Source organism: Leptonotus elevatus, chromosome 19 (genome assembly GCF_054856555.1).
Source record: "Leptonotus elevatus isolate MCC_2025b chromosome 19, RoL_Lele_1.0, whole genome shotgun sequence".
In the NCBI taxonomy this organism is placed as follows: domain Eukaryota; kingdom Metazoa; phylum Chordata; class Actinopteri; order Syngnathiformes; family Syngnathidae; genus Leptonotus; species Leptonotus elevatus.
The window spans coordinates 5,708,314-5,728,313 of NC_141257.1; the positions used below are offsets into that span (position 1 = coordinate 5,708,314).

At 41.0% G+C, this 20,000-nt stretch overlaps 1 protein-coding gene across 1 annotated transcript; it reads right to left on the reverse strand.

Annotated features, from left to right (window-relative positions):
• Positions 1-1,206: 1,206 nt before the first annotated feature.
• mfsd2ab (MFSD2 lysolipid transporter A, lysophospholipid b) lies at positions 1,207-13,726 on the reverse strand. Its single transcript, XM_086063188.1, has 14 exons — positions 13,495-13,726; positions 11,480-11,605; positions 10,553-10,677; positions 7,681-7,804; positions 6,494-6,572; positions 6,215-6,384; positions 6,044-6,134; positions 5,589-5,707; positions 5,400-5,483; positions 3,783-3,866; positions 3,585-3,697; positions 3,363-3,506; positions 2,880-3,056; positions 1,207-2,744 (listed from the first exon to the last, which is right to left on the reverse strand). The coding sequence occupies exons 1-14, from the start codon at positions 13,582-13,584 to the stop codon at positions 2,693-2,695; spliced, it is 1,578 nt and encodes a 525-aa protein (XP_085919314.1). The 5' UTR covers positions 13,585-13,726; the 3' UTR covers positions 1,207-2,692.
• Positions 13,727-20,000: the final 6,274 nt, after the last annotated feature.

Sequence of the window (20,000 nt, forward strand, 5' to 3'; positions counted from 1 at the left end):
GATCGGGCGATGGAGAGTTGGCATCGACCAATGCAGATTGATGATGATGATGATGAGGACTTCGAGCTCTACGCCAAAGTTGGAAGCTTTGGCGTGACTGTTATGAACACGTAGTAAGCCTCACCGGCTTAGCGCGGCTAGCGCTGCTAAGGCCGGAAAACGCGGAGCTGCACAAGCGGACATTCGATCGGACAATGAAGAGTACCCCGAGTCCAATGCATATTCATCGGAGGAGCGGGTACAGTCTGATCACGGAGAAGACACTGTTTCTGGACTACGATGCCACCATGAATGGAGTGGATAAAATGGATCAGAACATCTCCTACCACCCGGTATAGCAACTGAAGGACACGGGGAAGCGAGACGTAACGAAACCGTAACGTAACCGTAGCATGATCCTGATATTAGACTTGATGACACACTGCAGTATATACTTGCTATTCCCCGGAAAAAAACGGCCTGCAAGAAAGTGGCGCACGCGAAGAGGCAATCTTGTGCAAATTCTGTTGCGTCTCTTTGCACGCAGGAGAGTGTTACAAAAAGAAAAACTGTCGTTGAAACATCCACATATTTGTAAATAGCACCACAGTTGCACACATTTGTAAATAGTTTGCCAAATTGTTGTCAAATTGTTACACTGTTGAATGTAAATAAACGTATTTTGCTATCAAAAAACACTTTTTCATTCTTGGTGGTAGTGTTTTATAGAAGTAAAGCACTATTTAGGTGTTTGTGGCATCATTCATGGACAAAAAGAAGTGTCAAATTCACTAGAATGCATGAAATAATATCGTTTCACTAAAAGCTTGATTTCTCCGTATTTTGGTCCAACACAGGCGAAATTGGGTCAAACTAACCATTTTCTATTGTTGATTACTAAAGAACGGAATAAGGTAGAAACAAACTCTTTTTTTCTGATGAAAGATGAAAGTCCAATCTTTCATTTGGTAGTACGTGTGTTTCCATAGTCCAAACAGAACATTTTCTGTGGACCTTGAAAATCAGTCAAAATGCTTAAATCGGCTGGCACTGGCGGCATCCCTTTTCTGAAAACGTCTGGCAGTCAAAGAGTTAAGCACAAAAATGTGAAAATGTCTGGGCTGGCCGAGTGGTAAGCATTACCTTCCTCAGTCAGTGGCAGGTTATGATCTCTTTTAGGCTTGTTTTAAAAACCGTTAAAGTCAAAATATTAGACTTTCACACAGGTCACTTTTCCAATACCATTTATTGTTTTCAATCTCTTTTTTTCCTTCTCAAATAAACTACAATACAGAGTACACCAACACACTTGCAGCCACAAATATCAAAGGTATTTACAAGTTTACATACAGTATGTACATATGCACAGAGTCATCATGCACACCAGGCGCGTGTGTGTGTGTGTAATCTATGTGTGTTTCTGTTTAGGGGATTAAAGCTCACACATTTGGTTCAAAGCCTAATGGGAGATTCTAACGAGGGAGAAAAGTTCACTGCAGTTCCACAACCCAAAAAATATTGACATTAACAATGTACAAAAGTTACAGTCTGTTGAGACAAAATTGTGTAATGTACAACATCCTCTACAAATTTTGCAAGGATACTTGTATCAAATTAGTATGTCTTTTGTTTTTAAAGCAAAAAACTTCACATGGGTACCCCAACTGGGAACATGTCATAGATGTATGTATAACATAGGGCGCTGTATGTACACGTTTCCATATCAATGGATATGAATGAAGATCACAAAACAGAACTAGATTCTACAAAACATAGGTGTATATACAGAAGGAAAACTCACATTCCCATCATCCGATTTTTCCCCACATTTATGTGCATCTTTTCTTCAATGAGTACAGACGCGTGAAAAGGCATGAAAATAATTTTTTTTTACTTCATATCAATTCCGGCCTTAAATAGATCTTAAATACTGCAAAACGCGTCTGTTGTCCAAACTGCAAAATCAAAAACTAATAAATACTTAAATCACATATTCAGGTACTGGCTGTCGTCGCCTTTTAGCTCAGTGTTCAGTCGGGGGAATTACTTTCCTATTCATCAGTAGCTGTTCTATACATATTAGTAGCAAATCTGTTGTAGTGGTCTTACTTAACAAAAATAAACAAAACCCCCCAAAAAAAGCCCTTCAAAAGTGTTCATGGTTTGCCGATGGATCGGGATGAGAACAATCAGGCTGTCAGGACAAATCGTGTTAGTGACTCGAGAACAAGTATCTTGAAATGTCAGTTTGAAGTGTCAGTTTGTTTGGTTGTTGTTTTTTTGCTACTGAACTGAGCTAAGGCACAGACGCTGTTTGTTCAAGTTTCAGGCTGCTAGCACAGTGCTCAAAGTCACTAGTAAAAAATAAATAAAAATGAAAGACGAAAAAAAACAAAAAAAAAAAAATGATGGAAGCTGGAATTTTTGTGCACTAGCACAGAATCACTAAAACGAAAAAGGTTTTGGCAGTTCAAAACAAGACCTGACTGAGCAAACAAACGTGTAAATTGTCAGGTTGTGTTGGCACGTTTTTGGAGCCTTTTGAAAGGAAATAGCAGCAGCAGCAGCAGCAGCAGCAAGAGCTTTGCCTGGACAAGGCAGTGTAAGTTTAAGACGGGCCAAAGTCACTTGGTCCCGCCCAGTGCAAAATGCCAGGTGCTTGTCTTGATTTGTCGGAGGGAAACACAAAACAAAAGAGGGGGAAAAAAACGCACTAGATCATCTTGGAAAGTTCTGTCGAGTCCGTTTCGGATTCTGCCTCATCCCTGAAAAGAAAATGTCATCAAACTTGGTGTCTTTAATTTGGGTCAAATTTGACGGCAAAAAAAATAAAATAAAATAAATAAAAACGACCTCAATGTCATTTGATTACTTTTCCAACTTTCAGACTGAAGGCTTACCTTAGCTCCTGGAGAATTTTCCGGTTGTATTGCCTCTTGTGCTCGTCAATGGGGTACGTGTACAGGATGACCAATCCGATCATAATGAGGAAAATGGGGGCGGCCGAGACCAGCACCTTCAGCGTGATGTCCACTTCCGTCGGCTGGGAGCAACCCCGGGAGATGTAGCCGGCAAAACTGAAAACGGGGACGGAGAACAATGTTAAGACGCAGTCTTGTGATATAGACGCATGACACGACAGTAGTGGAATCACGTTAGAGTGAAAAGAAAAGAGAAATCTGCTTTGATGTCGGATTTGTCAGATTTGGATGACTTTCAGCACTGTGCCTTGTGATGAGGAGAAAAAAAATCTTGACACACATCCAGAGAAAAAATGAGGTCGAATCTCCAAAGCCCAGTTTTTCCTTCAAAAACCTCTTTTTCTATCGTTTGCCTAAGACGCATTGTTTATAACCTTGAAAAAAAAAAAAGAAGAAGCTTACTCCAAACTGAGAGTGGAGATGCCCAGTGAGACCCCAGAGGCGAATTTGGTGAAGAAGACGTAGAAAGAGAAGAAGAGCGCCTCGTGGCCAGTGGTTTGGGGGTTTTGCACCTGGAAGTCGTCCACGACGTCGGGCAGCATAGACCTGATAGACAAAAGAGCGTTTTGAGTCAGACATGTGTTGGCGATTTGAGAACGGCGGGTGAGAGTTGGGAAGTCTTACCAAGGAAGCAGGAAGGCGGCCGCCACGCTGACCCCGGCGGCTACGGAGACGACGTAGGTGACTATCAGGTTGCTCTCCATGCACACCACCAGGATCATGAAGGGAACCACAGACTGCAGAGGAGACGCACATTCAGGCGCTGTTCTAATTTTCGCATCTGCGCTTGTTTTATTGAAGATGCCACATAAAAGTCCTTACCAAGGTACCGACGTAGACAGCTGTCTTCTTCCCAAATTTGGTGAGGAACCACTGCCAGAATGGGATGGTGAGAGTGGCCGAGAACTGTGACATAGGGGGGGGGGGACATGTTCAGTACACTCCGGTTATCCAACACGTTTCCCGCATCAGTGCACGTGAAAAGCTCTCAGTACAAGCAACAAGGTATGAATGAGCCTGCGTGATATTATGCAACATTGACACGACAATGGATGCATTCACCAAGATCTTCAACTTTCGTGGGTGCTAATGCTAATCGCGAGTGCTAACCGTTTAGCGCACGCAAATTTGACTGGTGTTTAATTATGCTCATGCACAAAAGATAAGTAATTAGTAGTTATATCCACTCAATTCAACTCGTGTAGATGTGAGGGCATGTGGGAATTAAATGGTTGTTTATGTTTGTTTACCTTAAACGGGAATTGCTAGCGCGCTAATGCTAATCGCGATTGCTAACCATTTAGCATAAGCTAATTTTATTGGTGTTTAATTATGCTCATGCACAAAAGATAAGTAATTAGTAGTTATATCCACTCAATTCAACTCGTGTAGATGTGACGCATGTGGGAATTAAATGGTCGTTTATGTTTGTTTACCTTAAATGGGAATTGCTAGCGCACTAATGCTAATCGCGATTACTAACCATTTAGCGTACGCTAATTTTATTGGTGTTTAATTATGCCCATGCACAAAAGATAAGTAATTAGTAGTTATATCCACTCAATTCAACTCGTGTAGATGTGATGTATGTGGGAATTAAATGGTTGTTTACCTTAATTGGTAATTGTTAACACGCTAATGCTAATCGCAATTATTAACTGTTTAGCATAGGCGAATTTTGTAGGTTTAATAATACATATGTACAGAAGTTAATAAATAATACATACTGGTAGTTATAGCCATCCGATTCAATTGGGGGGGGGGGGTTATTTAATGGAAAAATCATAATATCACACGTTTTAAAAAGACTCAATAGTGTCAGCCCTAGAAAGCAATGTCATTTTTCCCGCCCCTCTGTTTTTCAAATTTCCTTTGGGGATCAGCACCGTGTTTGTGTTTCATCCCAGCAGGAACGTCTTCTGACGAACTGCCCTTCTGAGTGTTCGATTTATATTAGCCCACATGATTAGCGAAGATTAGCGAATAAAGTCACCTGGCTAAATAAATTCCTCGTCGGCTCCGTAATCCTTGCCATGAAGCAGAGGATCAAATTGCGTAATCTGCTCAACCCTGTTAACCTGGCCTCGCACGCCCCTTTAGCTTGGTCTTTCTTCTACAGTGGATTCATGAAGTTTAATAGAAGACTAATGATTTTTTTTTTTTCTCTCCCAAGGGTTGCAGAGAGGCTTCTTGTCCCTCTGTGGGAATAAGATGGCATTCAGGCCCGGGTCTCGCATTATGCTAATAGACAGTGAGAGAACACTGTGGGCGCTCTGATGCGAGTACAGACCAGCTTTGTGACCGCGCACAATTTATGTGTGAGACCTTTCCGAGGGAAGTCTTTGGGAGATTGTCACGGCAACAGCCTACCTGAAACAACACCTGCTTCTATGAGGTGTGTGTGAGTGTGTGAGTGTGTGAGTGTGTGTTTGGACTCACCATGATCACCAGCAGAATATTCTGGAAGTCGTTTCGGAAGCCCAGGGTGTAGCTGCAGAACAGAGCGAAGTTGCCCTCCAGGAGCTGCCGATTAAACAAACGATTAGTTGAGAAAAATGAGAGAGAAAAAAAAATCGGCTAACTGTAGATGTAAAAAAAAAAAGAAAAAGATTTTGGGTGTATGCGTACCATGAACGCCAACGAGGTGAAGAGGAAGACCATGACCAGCTTGGCGTAGGGTCCATGTCCCATCACCAGCTTGATGCCTTGGAAGAACGACAAGGGCTCCGATTTGGGACGGCTGGACTCTGAAGAAGGAGGGGGGGGGGAATGGGGGTGGGGGGGGGGGTTAACATGAGTCTCATCACTGGTCATGAGATGTGTAATTTAGTTAAAGCCTCACTTATTCTTGTCAAGTGCAGCTGGACGTGGTCACATACAAAAGGCACATGCAGGCTTACAGTCAGGAAGTTCAAGAACTGGGCTGTTCCCAATTATTTAAGCTAAATAAACATTTACGGGTAATGTTTTTTCCTGAGGAAGTTTGTTTGCTTTAAAATCGCTGATATAAATCAGCAAAAAAATTTGAAGCAACTTTTTAACAGCTGATCTTGATCATTCGGAACACTGTGTATTGACATTACCTTTTTGCTCTTTCACGCCAAAGAACAGAACAATGGCGCAGAGGACGTAGATTAAGCAGATGACACCAGAGGCGATCATGTAGGCGGCTCGCTGTGAGAGGGAAACGAGAAGTGAGCCAAAAACAATCCAGATTGCGCGCTTCCTGAAATCGAACGGTAAAAATCGCGTACCGTGTGTTCCAAGGAGATGACGTGGTCCGTTCCGTTGAGGCCGAGGGAGGAGTTGCTCATGTCCGCCAAAATTTCCCTCGGTCCCGGCACGCAGGGCGCGTTGGCCATGCCCACTATCTGGCCCTGGATGGCGGTACCGAGCACAGTGCCCAGAACTTCAACCGTCATCCCTTATTGGGGAGCAAAAAAAAAAAAAAAAGAAGAAGAAAGAAGAAAAGAAAAAAAGATTAGGATTTCTTCTATCCTCAGAAAACTCATTAGGAACACAATGCTACTCACTGTAAGCTGTAGCGGAGTCTCTTTCTTTTTGCTCAGAGCTGATGAACATGGTGAGGGCGGAATACGGCACATGGAAGCACTGAAATAGACATGTGACAGGAAGACGTCAGACACATTTCTGTACTTGTGGGTCATACACTGAATTCCATGAGGCATTCCTCTCAATCGCTTCTGCAATAGACGGAGTCAGAGAAGATCTAATGTTCTTCAAAAGTGATCTTTCGCGATGATTTTCCACAGAATTCACTCATTACTGTATTTGTGATATTCTGTAACTTCAGGTCAGGAGGGGCCATTTCACTCTGTGTTAATGAAGCGCGCTAAAACCAATCAGTTATACTTCACTTTAAGTCTAAATGCTAAGTGGTTACATACATTTAAAAGAGTGACAAGGCATATAGGCTTTATTTATTTATTTATTATATCCGGCATGCCCTCATTGAACTTTTTTCAGACCCAATACGAGTACTCAACATTATAGAGTACCAATATCTGTGAAAACCATTTCAACTTGCATTTGTGGTGAAAATGTGTATTATTTTAATCGAATATTGCATATAAACGCAAACCAGTGACAGGGCTTAAGCGGAATTCAGCCATTTTGCAGAGCCTAATGAGTACAGACGTATAGTATCTCTCTCTTATTTTAATAAAGTGTCAAAATGTTTTACTTTTATCATTTTTTCCCATGTAAAAAATATTTAAAAAAATATATCCTATAAAAAATATATATTCATGTACATAATACATAGTGTGACACCTTAAAACAAATAAATGAAAATTTTAAAAATTGTGAATTGTTTTAATGTTTAAAAAAAAAAAAGGTAAATACTGTATCTTGTTATATTCAACATGCATTTTTTTTATATTAAAAATGTGAAATCTTGTAACAGTCAATGTGTGGCTAAAATGTTTGATCTTGTTATATTCAATATTTTAAAATTAAAAAAACAAGGTGAAATTTTGTACTTTTTTAATAGGTTCGCACATGTTGGCCAACTTTCTTGCGACCTTCTGATGCGGGCTGTGTTCAAATGTAACATTTTAACAGACAGCTGGCCAATAATAATAATAATAATAATAATAATAATAATGAATCATGCAGGCTACAAATGGTCCATGGGCCTCACATTGACAACAACAGACAAGCACATTTACTTGGAGGTGTTTGCGTGGCTCATACTCACAGTTTGAAGGCTCTGGAAGAGGCAGTAGAAGAAAAGGTACCAGATGACCTTTCTGTCCTCAAAGGGGGGCACGTACCAAATTAGGAAGTAAGAGATCACTGCCACCGGAGTCGAGATCGCAATCCTGAGGAAATAAGACGATTTGGATGAAAAGGTACACGCACGCGCGTGCTACACAACAAGGGGGCTCATTACGTAAGACACAAAGATCATTCAAAGAGCATCTTCCATTCAATCGTTGCCAAGTGCTAAGCAGTGCGGTTTGGTTCTGACACGTCACTGTATGTACACACACACGATGGAATTTGATAATTGAGTGATGCTCGAGCAGCGTATGAATCACCTTGTGATGACCCTTGCAACATATTATGCCCAGAGGTGATTTTAAAGACGTGACTTTAGTATGCGCAACTTCAGCAAAAACCTGTTGGCCCTCTGACCTACATTCATTCCCCCAGTCATGTGTGACGCTAAAGGAAACCACACCCCTTATAGCCACCTCCAAACCAGGACATCCTTGATGAGTCCTGGAAATGTTGCGTCACTTTCAGTCAGGTGAGCTATTTTTAATCACAATAGATGACAAAAAATGGAAGGACAGCGTCAGTTAATGAGAGTTACAACCTGTACTGGCACACCTGTTGAGTAATTGGGGCAAGGAAAGAAATACAGCAAGTAAAAAATAAATGTAATGTTCCCGAGTGGGAAGTTTCAGTCGCAGCATCATTGAGATTTCTCATCCGTCTATTTTCTGTGCTACTTATGCTATGCATGCTAACCGCTGAACAACCGAAATGCCAACTTGAGCGATTGCATTGGGATGCAATAAATGAATGGTGTTGGGTAAAGTGGCGTCAAGGGGCGTTTCCACTGCATTAAGCGTCCTCTCCCCCGTGCGTATGATCTGATTAACTGTACACTTGAGGGAGTGTCATTAAGTCGACAGGGGGTTCAAGCAGCTGACTCTCAGCGCCACATGAGCGACTATCAATTGATAACTTTCTTCATTTGGTCCCGCGTGTGGCTTTCTGCGAAACGACCTTGGATGGCAGCAAAGCGTGGAAGTACAGTAATAATCTCCTCGCTGCGTGCAATTAAATATTTGTGTTTTGAAAAGCAAACAAATATATTTATTCATTTTAAACATATTCATTAATTCGTGTGTGGCTTTCTGCGAAACGGCCTTGGATGGCAGTAAAGCGTGAAAGTACAGTAATAATCTCCTCGCTGCGTGCAATTAAATATTTGTGTTTTGAAAAGCAAACAAATATATTTATTCATTTTAAACATATTCATTATCATCCCCTCTGGTATCAATACAGTCTCCGCATTTAAGAATTGAATCACACGTTTGAGAACTTGGCAACGCTACAACATTCTGCACTGATAAGTCACTTGAACTCGAGTAACCCTCATGATGTGACTGAGGGAGAGAGAAAAAAAAAAATATCACAGGCCTCGACTGCTGCACTCTCATTGGCTAAAATCGATGGTGTGTTGTGGGCTGGACCAATCAGAGGCTGAGCTCACCAGTCTACCCTCCCCCTTCCCTACACACTACCAAGGAATATGGAATGGATGTCGGCGCCGCTTCAGCTGCGCCTTCTCCACGCTGGTCTTTGTCGAGTGACGTGGTCACAATGCTTCAGAGCATGCCGGTGACTCTTCCACGCCCCTTAATTGGGAAATTACTCCGTTTCTTGAGAAACTGTCTGGATGGAAATGGCATCAATGTTGCACTATTTTATTCCTAAATAGAAAAACCGAAGAGTGTTTTATCATGAGGAAAACAATTAGCCTGGATTTACACAGCAGATCCAAGCATCAAGTCTTAACGACGAGTCAACCTCAAAATTTTCTTGTCGCATGAACGCGACATTCTGATTAATATTGCATTTTGTGGAATATGAGTTAAAGCAGCAAAATCCTCCCGATTTACCCATCAAAGGGGTCGGCCATTTTGCCACTTGCTGTCAAATTAAAATGACATCACAGTTGCTCAGGTAACCACCAATCACGACTCACCTGTTATGTGAAGCTGAGCCGTGATTGGTTGTTACCCTGAGCAACTGCGATGTCATTATTAGTCGACAGCAAGTGACAAAATGGACGCTCCGGGGATGGTTAAAAATGGGAGGATTAATAAGATGCCGTGTTTAGACTCGTGGTGGCGCATAACACACAGAAGGTGAAATATCAGCTCTCCTTCACCTCTCTTACTAAAAAGGACAGTCACCCTACAATTTACGTTAGTGTTGACAGCAGCCTGGCAGTCTCCCCCCTCCGACACTCTACACTCAACTTTAATCACGTAACACTGTCATATAACCTTTTGGACATGCGCAATGAAGGGACCGCCATTTTTTTTATTGCTTGTATACAAATGGTTGGGTCTCTGTTGTCCCTTCCTACCAGACACGTTTGAAATTTACCAACCCAGTCAATGTTTTGTTAGCAGCCTATTTTTGAAAATGGATCAAAAAGCGAGCCGTTTTGTAGTGTCACAATTCATCAAAAAAAATTATTATTTTTTTTTTTTTACAATAACAGAGATTCTCTAGCAGCAAAGATGGGCGAAGATCCACCAGTTTCAAGCAATGGCCAGATTATTACAATGTCTGAAACATTGTCATGTCAAAGTGAAAAGGTAAGCAGAGCTGCATTCGGTTTTGTTGGACGCACAAATTAGCTAGCCAACTGTGTTATGATAATTCAGATGAACTCCCTATGGAAAATAAGAAATCTAAGATTCTCCGTGTTGCGAAGAAACATTTGAACCATTTTAAATTGTGAAAAAAATAAAAAATAAATATCCTTTAAGCCGAGCGAGCTGAGAAGTGACAAGTAAATGAGGCGATGTAAAAACACCTACCAGGGCAACATGCGTCCAAAACGTGTCCAGGGACTCCTTGAGACCAAGAAGCCCACTGTGGGGTCCGTTATCGCGTCCCATGCTCGGCCCACAAACAGGATGATTGAGGCGTAGAACGGATCCAGCTGCCAAAAGAGAAGATAATGTAAAATCGGCAGCACGTTGAATCAAAATCGTGTTTCCCCATTTGATATCACTGCTCACTGTACAAACTGCGCCACGCTGGGCCGCACAATCGACTCCTAACAACAATCTTCATAGGCAAATAAAGCTCAACCGTGGGGAGCCTTTGACTTTCCACTCCATTACATGCCACATGGCCTTGACCTGGAGATTAGTGTCAAGACTCATTAAGGCCACGCTTGTGAAGTTAACAATATTTTTGATTTTGATGGTGGCGTAATGAATAACTTCTTTCTTTAACGTCAAGTTCATTTGATAGCAAAAGGCTTTACGAGACGGATCAACTACTAAAAACCTGTTAAAACTTCAAGCGGGGATGATAAACTGTGCGTTAAGGAATTCCGGGACAGAAGTTCCCCACCAGACTCTCATCAAGCAATTTGCCTATGTCTGAGAAAAATTTTCAGACCTCTCACACTATCTAATTAGCCAGTGGCGAGCGGTTTGGCTAGTACGGCCTTCCTCTGCTAGCCTTAAAACATCAGAAGCACTGACCGACATTAACCAAGAATTTTCACAACAATCGGTCTGAGAAAAAAAAAAAAGCCCGTATCATTAAAAAAAATTTTTTTTTTAATTTGCCTCCAAAGCTTGCCCACAATAACGTCAGCATTATTCTGTCCTCTGACGGCGGCCAAGTTTGACAAAATATTGATTGTGAGCTGCTCCAGATGATTTCAGTGGCACAGCTGGAATGGTTAAAATAGATGTTTCTGTGTTGTGCACAAGATGGATTCTACCAACCTGTGCCACATCCAGCAGATAAATCTGCAAAAAGAAGCCTAAGGCACATCCTGTGATCTGGTAGGGCGCTCCACCGACGGCGTAGCAGAGCTTGTTGCACACAGACAATTTGTTCTTGTGCTCGTGCTGAGGGAAGAAAACAAAAATATTAAATCAATTTGAAAATCAAGAATTGGGTCAACGAGCTTTTAAAAGCTAAAGCCGGTGTGGATTGAAGTGGCCTTAAAAGCATTTGCAGATGTTTCAGAATTCTGGCAAATGGCGGATAGCTGGATCCACCCACATGCAACAGGAACAAACATTTATATACCCCTGCTTTTTTTCCGTTTCTTTCCCAAAAAATGTCAAATTAAGTCTCGCCTGGTTTAATCTGCTTCAAATGACACATTTAGACGCTGACATATTTGGCTTGCCAACGTTTTTTTTAAAAGCAATTGTGACTTGTGTTTGTCACCCTGTGGAGGAACATCGATCTTGTTTTACTCGCCGAGCTGACAACAAGGATCTCTGTGCCTTAATTCCAGGGAATGAAAACACAGTTTTGTCCGGGCATAATGAGGGCACCTTGGCAAACCGACTGGCCTGCGCACCAGCACAACTCAAAAGCCTCTCTGACCCCCTCTTTCTAAAGTATACACCCTCCTCGTTGACCAATCAAACATGCTTGCTTGCTTGCTTTTTTGCACGGCCCAAATAACGCCCATCTTATTAAACCTGCCTATTCTTCCTCTTGCAATTGATACGCATTCGGGGGTGAAATGATAGCGCCTCTTGTTTGACCACAACAAAGCTGAACAAACCCTCCTTTTTTACACTTGTTAATACAACTAAAGCAGTAAGTTCAGGTGACAAAAACACTGCAACCAGATACCGGTACGATTCAAAGTTTACTTAAGTGATTTCATTTTGAGTGACAACTGGGTCATGGTCACCTTGGGAATTATGTTGTCCATAGAAAGATCATATGACTTCACGGCCACGGCTAACTACTTCCTGTCAGAGTATTGATGTATTCTAACAATTGAGAAAAGGTATGCGAACGTGTAGGCAAAAGTTATTATTTTTACATTTTGGGTAATAAATGTGAATGGAAACGACATGTGAACTTCATGCTCTCTCTAGCGACACGTCGCCTTCAGCTGTCAGGCAAGAAGAGGGAAATAGGGAACTCCCAACCACAACTGCATGGTTGGTATCATGCTAATTTTACTACTAGATTATTTGCTTAATAAAACATACATTCGTTTGGGAATTAACAATACATATATTTAAGATGCTCACAGATAGAAACGACGACGATAAGTAAAAATAAATAAATAAATAAATAAATAAAGCGACACTTGTGATCAGCACTTGAACGCAGCATCTATCCAGTAATTAAATTGCTGATTTAATTTATACCGGGCGTCAATTTATACAATAAAGCTCCAAAGCACTAACACGGAAGCCCATTATTTGACATTTGAATGGCACATCAGGCCAGCTAAAAGAGGAAAAGGGACATTTTAAGGCTTTAAATTTAAATTTAGCTCTGGGGTGACTCGGGTAACGACTAGTTTAAAACCACAGGTCTTTGACCAGACAAGAAAACAGCAATTATGTGTTTATTGTTTGCTGCTGTCTCCGAGGATTTCTTCTTTTTTTTAAGCATATTTGAAGAATGTCATGACTATGGATAATGAAAAAAAAGGGGGGGTCTTTCAGTAACACCGGCTGGAATTTCAATATGGAATTGAGCTTTTTATTCATTTGTCACCGTTTTAAATGTAATATGAACGAGAATACAACCGTGAAAGTATCACAACGTGAAACGTGCGGCGAGTAACGAATCAATGAATGAGACACTCCCTTTTGAAAATGACAATTCCAACTAACCGGCGTGCTCAGCTCATTCATCCAAAAGCCCCTTTCCCTCCATTAATACCAACAAAACGTGTTAGTTGAACTAAAACCAAGCCAAATATTTTGGCATTCAAAAAAAGGACAAAGGGAAGGGGGGAAAAAAAAGTACCCACCTTTTTTGCAAGCGAAATGCCATCAGAGTTGCCAGGTTTACTCAATAAACTCGCGTTCGAGTATTGTTCTCCTCCTTCTCCCTTGGCCATATCACAATTGCTGCCTCGTCGCGTTATCTTAGCTAATTCAATTTAAAAAGAAAAAATCTTTCGGGTAAGCTTGAGACGTAGTTCGATGTAGACTGGCGTGGAATCTGATAGTAAAGTGAGAGGATGCGCATAAGGTAGACCAAGTCGTTTTTAGAGCTCCCCGCCCATTTGAAACGTATCGCCCCACACTAGGCCGCGCCCCCTTTTTAATACGTCACGTCGGCATGGGCACTCGCGTGGGCTGATTACAGTGTGACGGATACATATGACTGGACTAATAAAGTCATAATAATAAGTAAATAATAAAATATAAATGATAGATAGATAGATAGATAGATAGATAGATAGATAGATAGATAGATAGATAGATAGATAGATAGATAGATAGATAGATAGATAGATAGATAGATAGATAGATAGATAGATAGATAGATAGATAGATAGATAGATAGATAGATAGATAGATAGATAGATATCCAAGTGTGCAACCAATCATCTTGGCCAGAGGCTAATCAAATAGACGTTACAAAGAAGCACTACCGTATATGCAAATAAATGTCACATGAGAGGTAATCCATGATTTCAAATGACATCCTCCACCCCTTCCCCACTCACTCATAAATAACCAGTTCCATCATTTATGACATGTTGTGCTACAAAGTGGTTGGCAAATAGTTAACACATCAAAGCATTTTATAGCAGTCCCCAGATACCAGGAAAATATGCCACCAAGCGGGGTATCCGGCCAGCCAAGTGATAACATTCGAGCAATCTGATTGGATGTCTCGTAGTGGTGCCATGTTAGAACTGCTGCACCGTTCTTGCATTCTTGCAGGGGGGGGGGGGGGCAATGGGATCCGAGATGTCAGAGTGAATAAGCTGAGAAGTACTGATTTTCCTTTCAGATCTCATAATTAAGGGCAGTTCTGAATGAATAGAACAGAGCTCATCTGCGACCCTAATGAGGATAAGAAATATAGAAAATGGATGAATTGATCATGATCAATAAAATTGATATTTGAAATATGTAGGCTAAGAAGTTTCCTCACATCGATCATCACCTTAGCTCGGGATTGCGATTATGGGTACTACTAGAATGTGAAGGAAAAAACAAGTGTCCATCCATAAAGATCATATTTTCACTTGTGGGGGCAGCACTTCAGTCATGAAAATTAGCCTCACCCAAATTATTTGTAAACAAGCAATCAAACGCAAGCTTGCTTGTCGCCAAATGAAGTTCAACTGCATATGCAAACATATTTGCGTGCAATATGTCCCAGAAAAACAAGGTCCCTCATGTTTCAACTATCAGTTCAAAGTGGACTTTAATGCTGTGCAGAAACCTCAAAATTCCACATTCTCGGTTGAAAAATGAGTAGCTTTTCTCATGTGGCTTCCTCGTCGGCTTTTTATTTGCTAAGCCTCCTCAGCTCCGGCTAAGAAGCCGAGCATGTCTGAGTTCTCAATTTAGCTGAGCATACATGCCATGAAGTGGACGGCGTCCAAGTACTGTACACACAAGTTGCTACTGTCTGTGTGCAGATAGGAGAGACGCAAATGTGCAACGTGTGACGTTGACATTTACTTGACCGCCTCCCTTTGCGCAAACATGCTATGCGTTGCGTTATCTATGTTAAAGATGCGTTTGTTTGTTGATATGCGGCCAATAATTAAATAATTAAATTACATAATAAGAAAGTCTACCTTGACTGAGTTACGTTTTCAACGTGTCAACAGGCTGCAGATTAGATCCGCTTTTATTGACTGCAACAGATTGTGTTCGTAAATGTATCTGAAAACAAACCCTGCTTTGCTAATGAATGAATGCAGTGAACACCCTCCTAATTGTGCTTAGTCATTCGCGAATTAACACGTGAAGAAACAAATAGTTTTGTGCATCATGATGAGTCAATACCATTCTGCTGCTCTAACTGCGGTATGCTTTTTGGCCACCAGGCTACACGCTAACTACGTGTAGATATGGTAGGCAAGCAGAGGAAGACTATCGCCACAAAACTGCAAAAATAACACGGTGTTTTGATCAAAGAAGAAAGAAGAAATGTCTGTGAGCATAGGTAAACCTTGTCTGGTTGCGTAGCTACCTTTTGTGTTCAAATAAAAATGGTTTAAAGGGTTATCTTTACCACAACTTTTTTGCTAGTTTCGCCAGCTCGCTAACCTTAAGCTAGCGTAGCTAGCTATCGTAAGACAAACATACGTTTTGGTAAAAATTAACCACCAAAACAAATATTTAGCTCTCCAAGTACCATCATAATGACCAAGATTACAATACCATAACATTGTAAACACTGAACAGGTAAATATTTAATTCAAATCTATTTGAATTAATAGCTAAATAGAACTGAACTGTACTTAAAACGTATACTTTATTTGAAAAGTAAATAGCTTTAAACAGGATGTATGTGTAACTTCAGCTTCAGTGTAATATGTTTGATTGTTTTGTCTTTAACTCAGTGCTTCTTTTACCTGCCACTAGAGGGAGCCTGCATACCACTAGTGGTAGTCATAGTACACTTTTGAGAATCACTGATTATTTCTAAAAACTCAGGTTATATACGCACATTTTCTTGCTATTGCGACAGATTCCAACGTAAATATATCATTTCTAAATTAAATATACTATTGGTGCTGCATTAAACAGGGACATGCATATGTGAAATGGTGATCATGCACCTTAGATGCTCTTCTTTTTTATAGCTCTGAGCTATTGCATGTGCCTACAGAACCCGACATGTTACATCAGTAAAAACAAAAAACAGATGTCATTCCAATTGTGTGTCAACATGCTCAAGCCATTGTTCTTCTAAAACAAATTTTAAATGGGGCCTCTGCTCTTCTTGTACAATCATGCGCAAGCTAAAATATTTCGACAGTATTTGTGAACACACAATCGCTTGCTCAGGCTAATTTCACCATCGAGACATTTTTTTTGGAGGGGGGGGGGCAAACTACAAACTGCTACGCCACTCTGAATCCCGAGAGAGACGCTGTGGCCGAGTCAAGATGCCAAAGAGGGAAAATAATAGAGGACAGACAAACTGTAATCGTCAATCCACCAACATTATTTTTACCGCATCTGTAAATGAGTGACGAAAAAATCCCCTCCATTCTGATGACATCATGTTTCAATGAATCGCCAGATGGATGATTCGCAGTAAACAAATAAATGAAATAGTAAATATATTCTTAAATCTTTTCTTTGCAAGAGTAACGGTTTGACCTGTCTGAGTTATTAGGCTATAAAATCCCCATGACATTTGTTATTGCATGGGCTCCATTAGTCGAGCCCAGGATAGTCTGTTCAAATGCCTGTGCAAGTTGCCTTAGCACCGGCCTATTTGTTTTTCCTGCTCCGCTGATATTTATGTTCGCGTGATGCCGCTTCAAATGAGTTAACAAGTTTGATGTGCTGCCAAAAAAGCGATCTCGCTAGCCACGATGTCCGCTAACCAGCGGTTCAGCTGCACTGTGTGTTGAGAAATACATGTGAGGCATTTTCTACATGCTCCTGTACATCTCTGGTTGCTAATCAAAACAGCAGCACCTACTGAACACCCCCCCCCCCCCCCCCATTGTGCGCCCCTAGAGATTGGCTCCGCCCCTGTGTCTGCCTCTGTGCTGCTTGACTAGATTTTGGCTCTTTGTCTTCATTCCCCCCCCCGGAACCAACATCTTCTTCCATATAAGGACATGCACTCAAGTAGTCAGCTAAAGGCCAATTTCCAAAAGGAACCAGTGGGGCGATAGAAATCAAACTCCACTCTACTGTATGCTGATGGCCACTTAGTCATTTCCCTTATTCGTTTCATTCATTCCAAAAAGCTGGATTCGACCTTTGGTGGAAGGAAACTGTGTGGCTTGTGACACTGCATGACTTGTTTATAGTCCTCGTGACCATGCGCGCAATGTAATGTCGGCATGTATTTGGTGCCCAACACAGTCCGATGGCGCGCGTGGCGGACGGGGCGGCCGGCCGGCCCAAGGTGCTGCGTGCGTCATGTGGACCCAGCTGTGTGCGGTATACATAGCGATAGGTTGTTGTGGAAATTCACAAGGGGGCGGGTGACACACACAAAGAATCAATGAGCATGAGGGTATTTGAAGGGGGGCTCGCTTGTTATGTGTCGAGGTATTTTCCCAAGTTGAGAAAACAATACATCAACTGACAGAAAAAAAGCCACGTGACTGAATTCGGACCTACAAAAACCCGTACTGGATATGAGCCTGGTAATAATTTTTTGGCAGCTTTTATACCAAAGGGACAGTTTGCTTTGCGTAGCTTAGCTTCTTTTGTTTGTTTTGAAGAAGTTGAAGAGAAATGGACTGCAGTACATGGCCTCAACCAACAGAGGCGCTGTCAACCCATATAAATGGATTGCTAGTGTTGGGAAAGTTACTCAAGATCAGTAATTATTTTTACCCTGTCATAAGTAGCTGGTTACTCATTACTTTAAGTTACTTTTGTCTTCTTGCACTCAATAATTGGATCCTTTCTCTCCAAAAGTCTTACTTTGCATGTTCAACATAAGCATTTTTTTCCTCTTTTCTACATTCTAAATTCTCATTCTCATTCTCATTCTCATTGTTGATTTAACTCCAAAAAGTGTACCGTGCACGTGACATGATGAGTCCATCTGATTCCATTTGTGCCCTCATTTGAATTAAATGAACAATAGGAATTTTACTTTGCATGAATTCATAAATTGCTGACTAAATTAAACAAGACCCCCCCCCCCCCAAAAAAAATTACTCTTGAGAAAAAAAAAAGGAATGTAATATTATTACTCAAAATTTGGAAGTAATTTGCTACACTGCCCTTTTCTGGGGAAAGTAATAATATTAATTTTAGTTATTAGTTACTTTAGTTACTTTCCCGCCTTACCACATATACCAAAAAAAAAAAGTATGGCTAATTTTGAAATAAATTTTTAAGTGTAACAAAACAACTTTCAATGAAGACAATTTGCAACAAAACATAAAGTCGACGCAAATGATTTGCCTTAAGTTTGACACCTGTGATCTAAGACACACCTCCAAGGAAACCGTGAAGTACGTTTTCTTTCTTGATCCTTGACCAAAATCATGCCATAGGCCACTAAGGAATTGATTTAAAACGCACAAAATGCCTCATTTACACACACATTGGCCAGAATTGGGTCATGACCACCTTCCACCGCTCCACAAACAACTTCGACACCACAATGTACACAACCAAACCCGAGGTCCCAGTTGAGGGAAGCGACGCGACCGCTTCAAAGTCTGTATTTTTCAGACAGCCTGGCTGTCGTTGAACTTCGCTGCTGTCAACAACAACGGACCTCTTTGCCAACACGCTGCTAATGTTATGTGTACTGAACATGGAAGGCTACTTCAGTTGAATGTCTTTCCGCGAATCACAATGGTGCCTAAATTGGGATTTGGTGCGCATTATAAGAACTCTAAAAAAAAAAAACTAAAAAAAAACGGTTCAAACAAGGCAAGCTCACTCTCAGGGCAAGATGTTCTTTTCACCGCGGGTGTGCAAAGCATTGACCACAATAAAAGAAAGACGATCAGTTCTACAGCTCCATAGCAAACACATCCTATTGAGAGGATCTCTTAATCTGTGTTTTTTCTGTCAATAGATCTTGCTGTGCATGTCTCCGGATTGAGTCTTGGTGGGACAATACAAGCACCGGCCCCCGGACCTCTGTGGGAAAAGAATCCGAACAGGAGAAAGGTGAGAAAGAATGTGAATGTGGCATGCGGACACACAACAGGTGCACCCGAGTGCACAACAAATAGTGTTGCCAACTCGCCAGTTAGGAAAGTAGCTATTAGCTGTTGCTAAATGATGTCATCGCCTAATTTCCATAATTGGCAAATTGTATGTAATTGCAATGGACGCTGCAAGAGAGAGGAATAATGTCGCGAGAGAGGAAAAAGTGAATAAAAAACACCCTAAATATGTTTAGAACTACGTACAAATTTTTTTTTTTAGCTTTGAAATAAAAAAAATAAAAAAATGTCCTGTATTGTTAAATGCTAGAATATCACATTTAATATTATCATTTAATCAAACATAGCAAGGGACTGCTCATTACAATATCAGCAATAATATTACATAGAGTATCAATTAAAACACGCATTAAATGTAAGATAAAGCATAATGAGCATGAAACTGATGTGGAAAGCAACCACGCCGGTCAACTTGGTTTTACAGTTCTGAGGCATTTAGGAATGTTGAAATGTCACTTAAAGGTAAGTTTGGTGGACTGCAGTAATTCACTTTACATTATTTCCAAAAAGCGAACATTTGTGGAACCAGCGTCACCAAACAAATGATGTTGGATCGAGCATATTTGGGAATGAAAGTCGAATCCTGTCACTTTCAGTGAGTGACTCCAAAAGGTAAA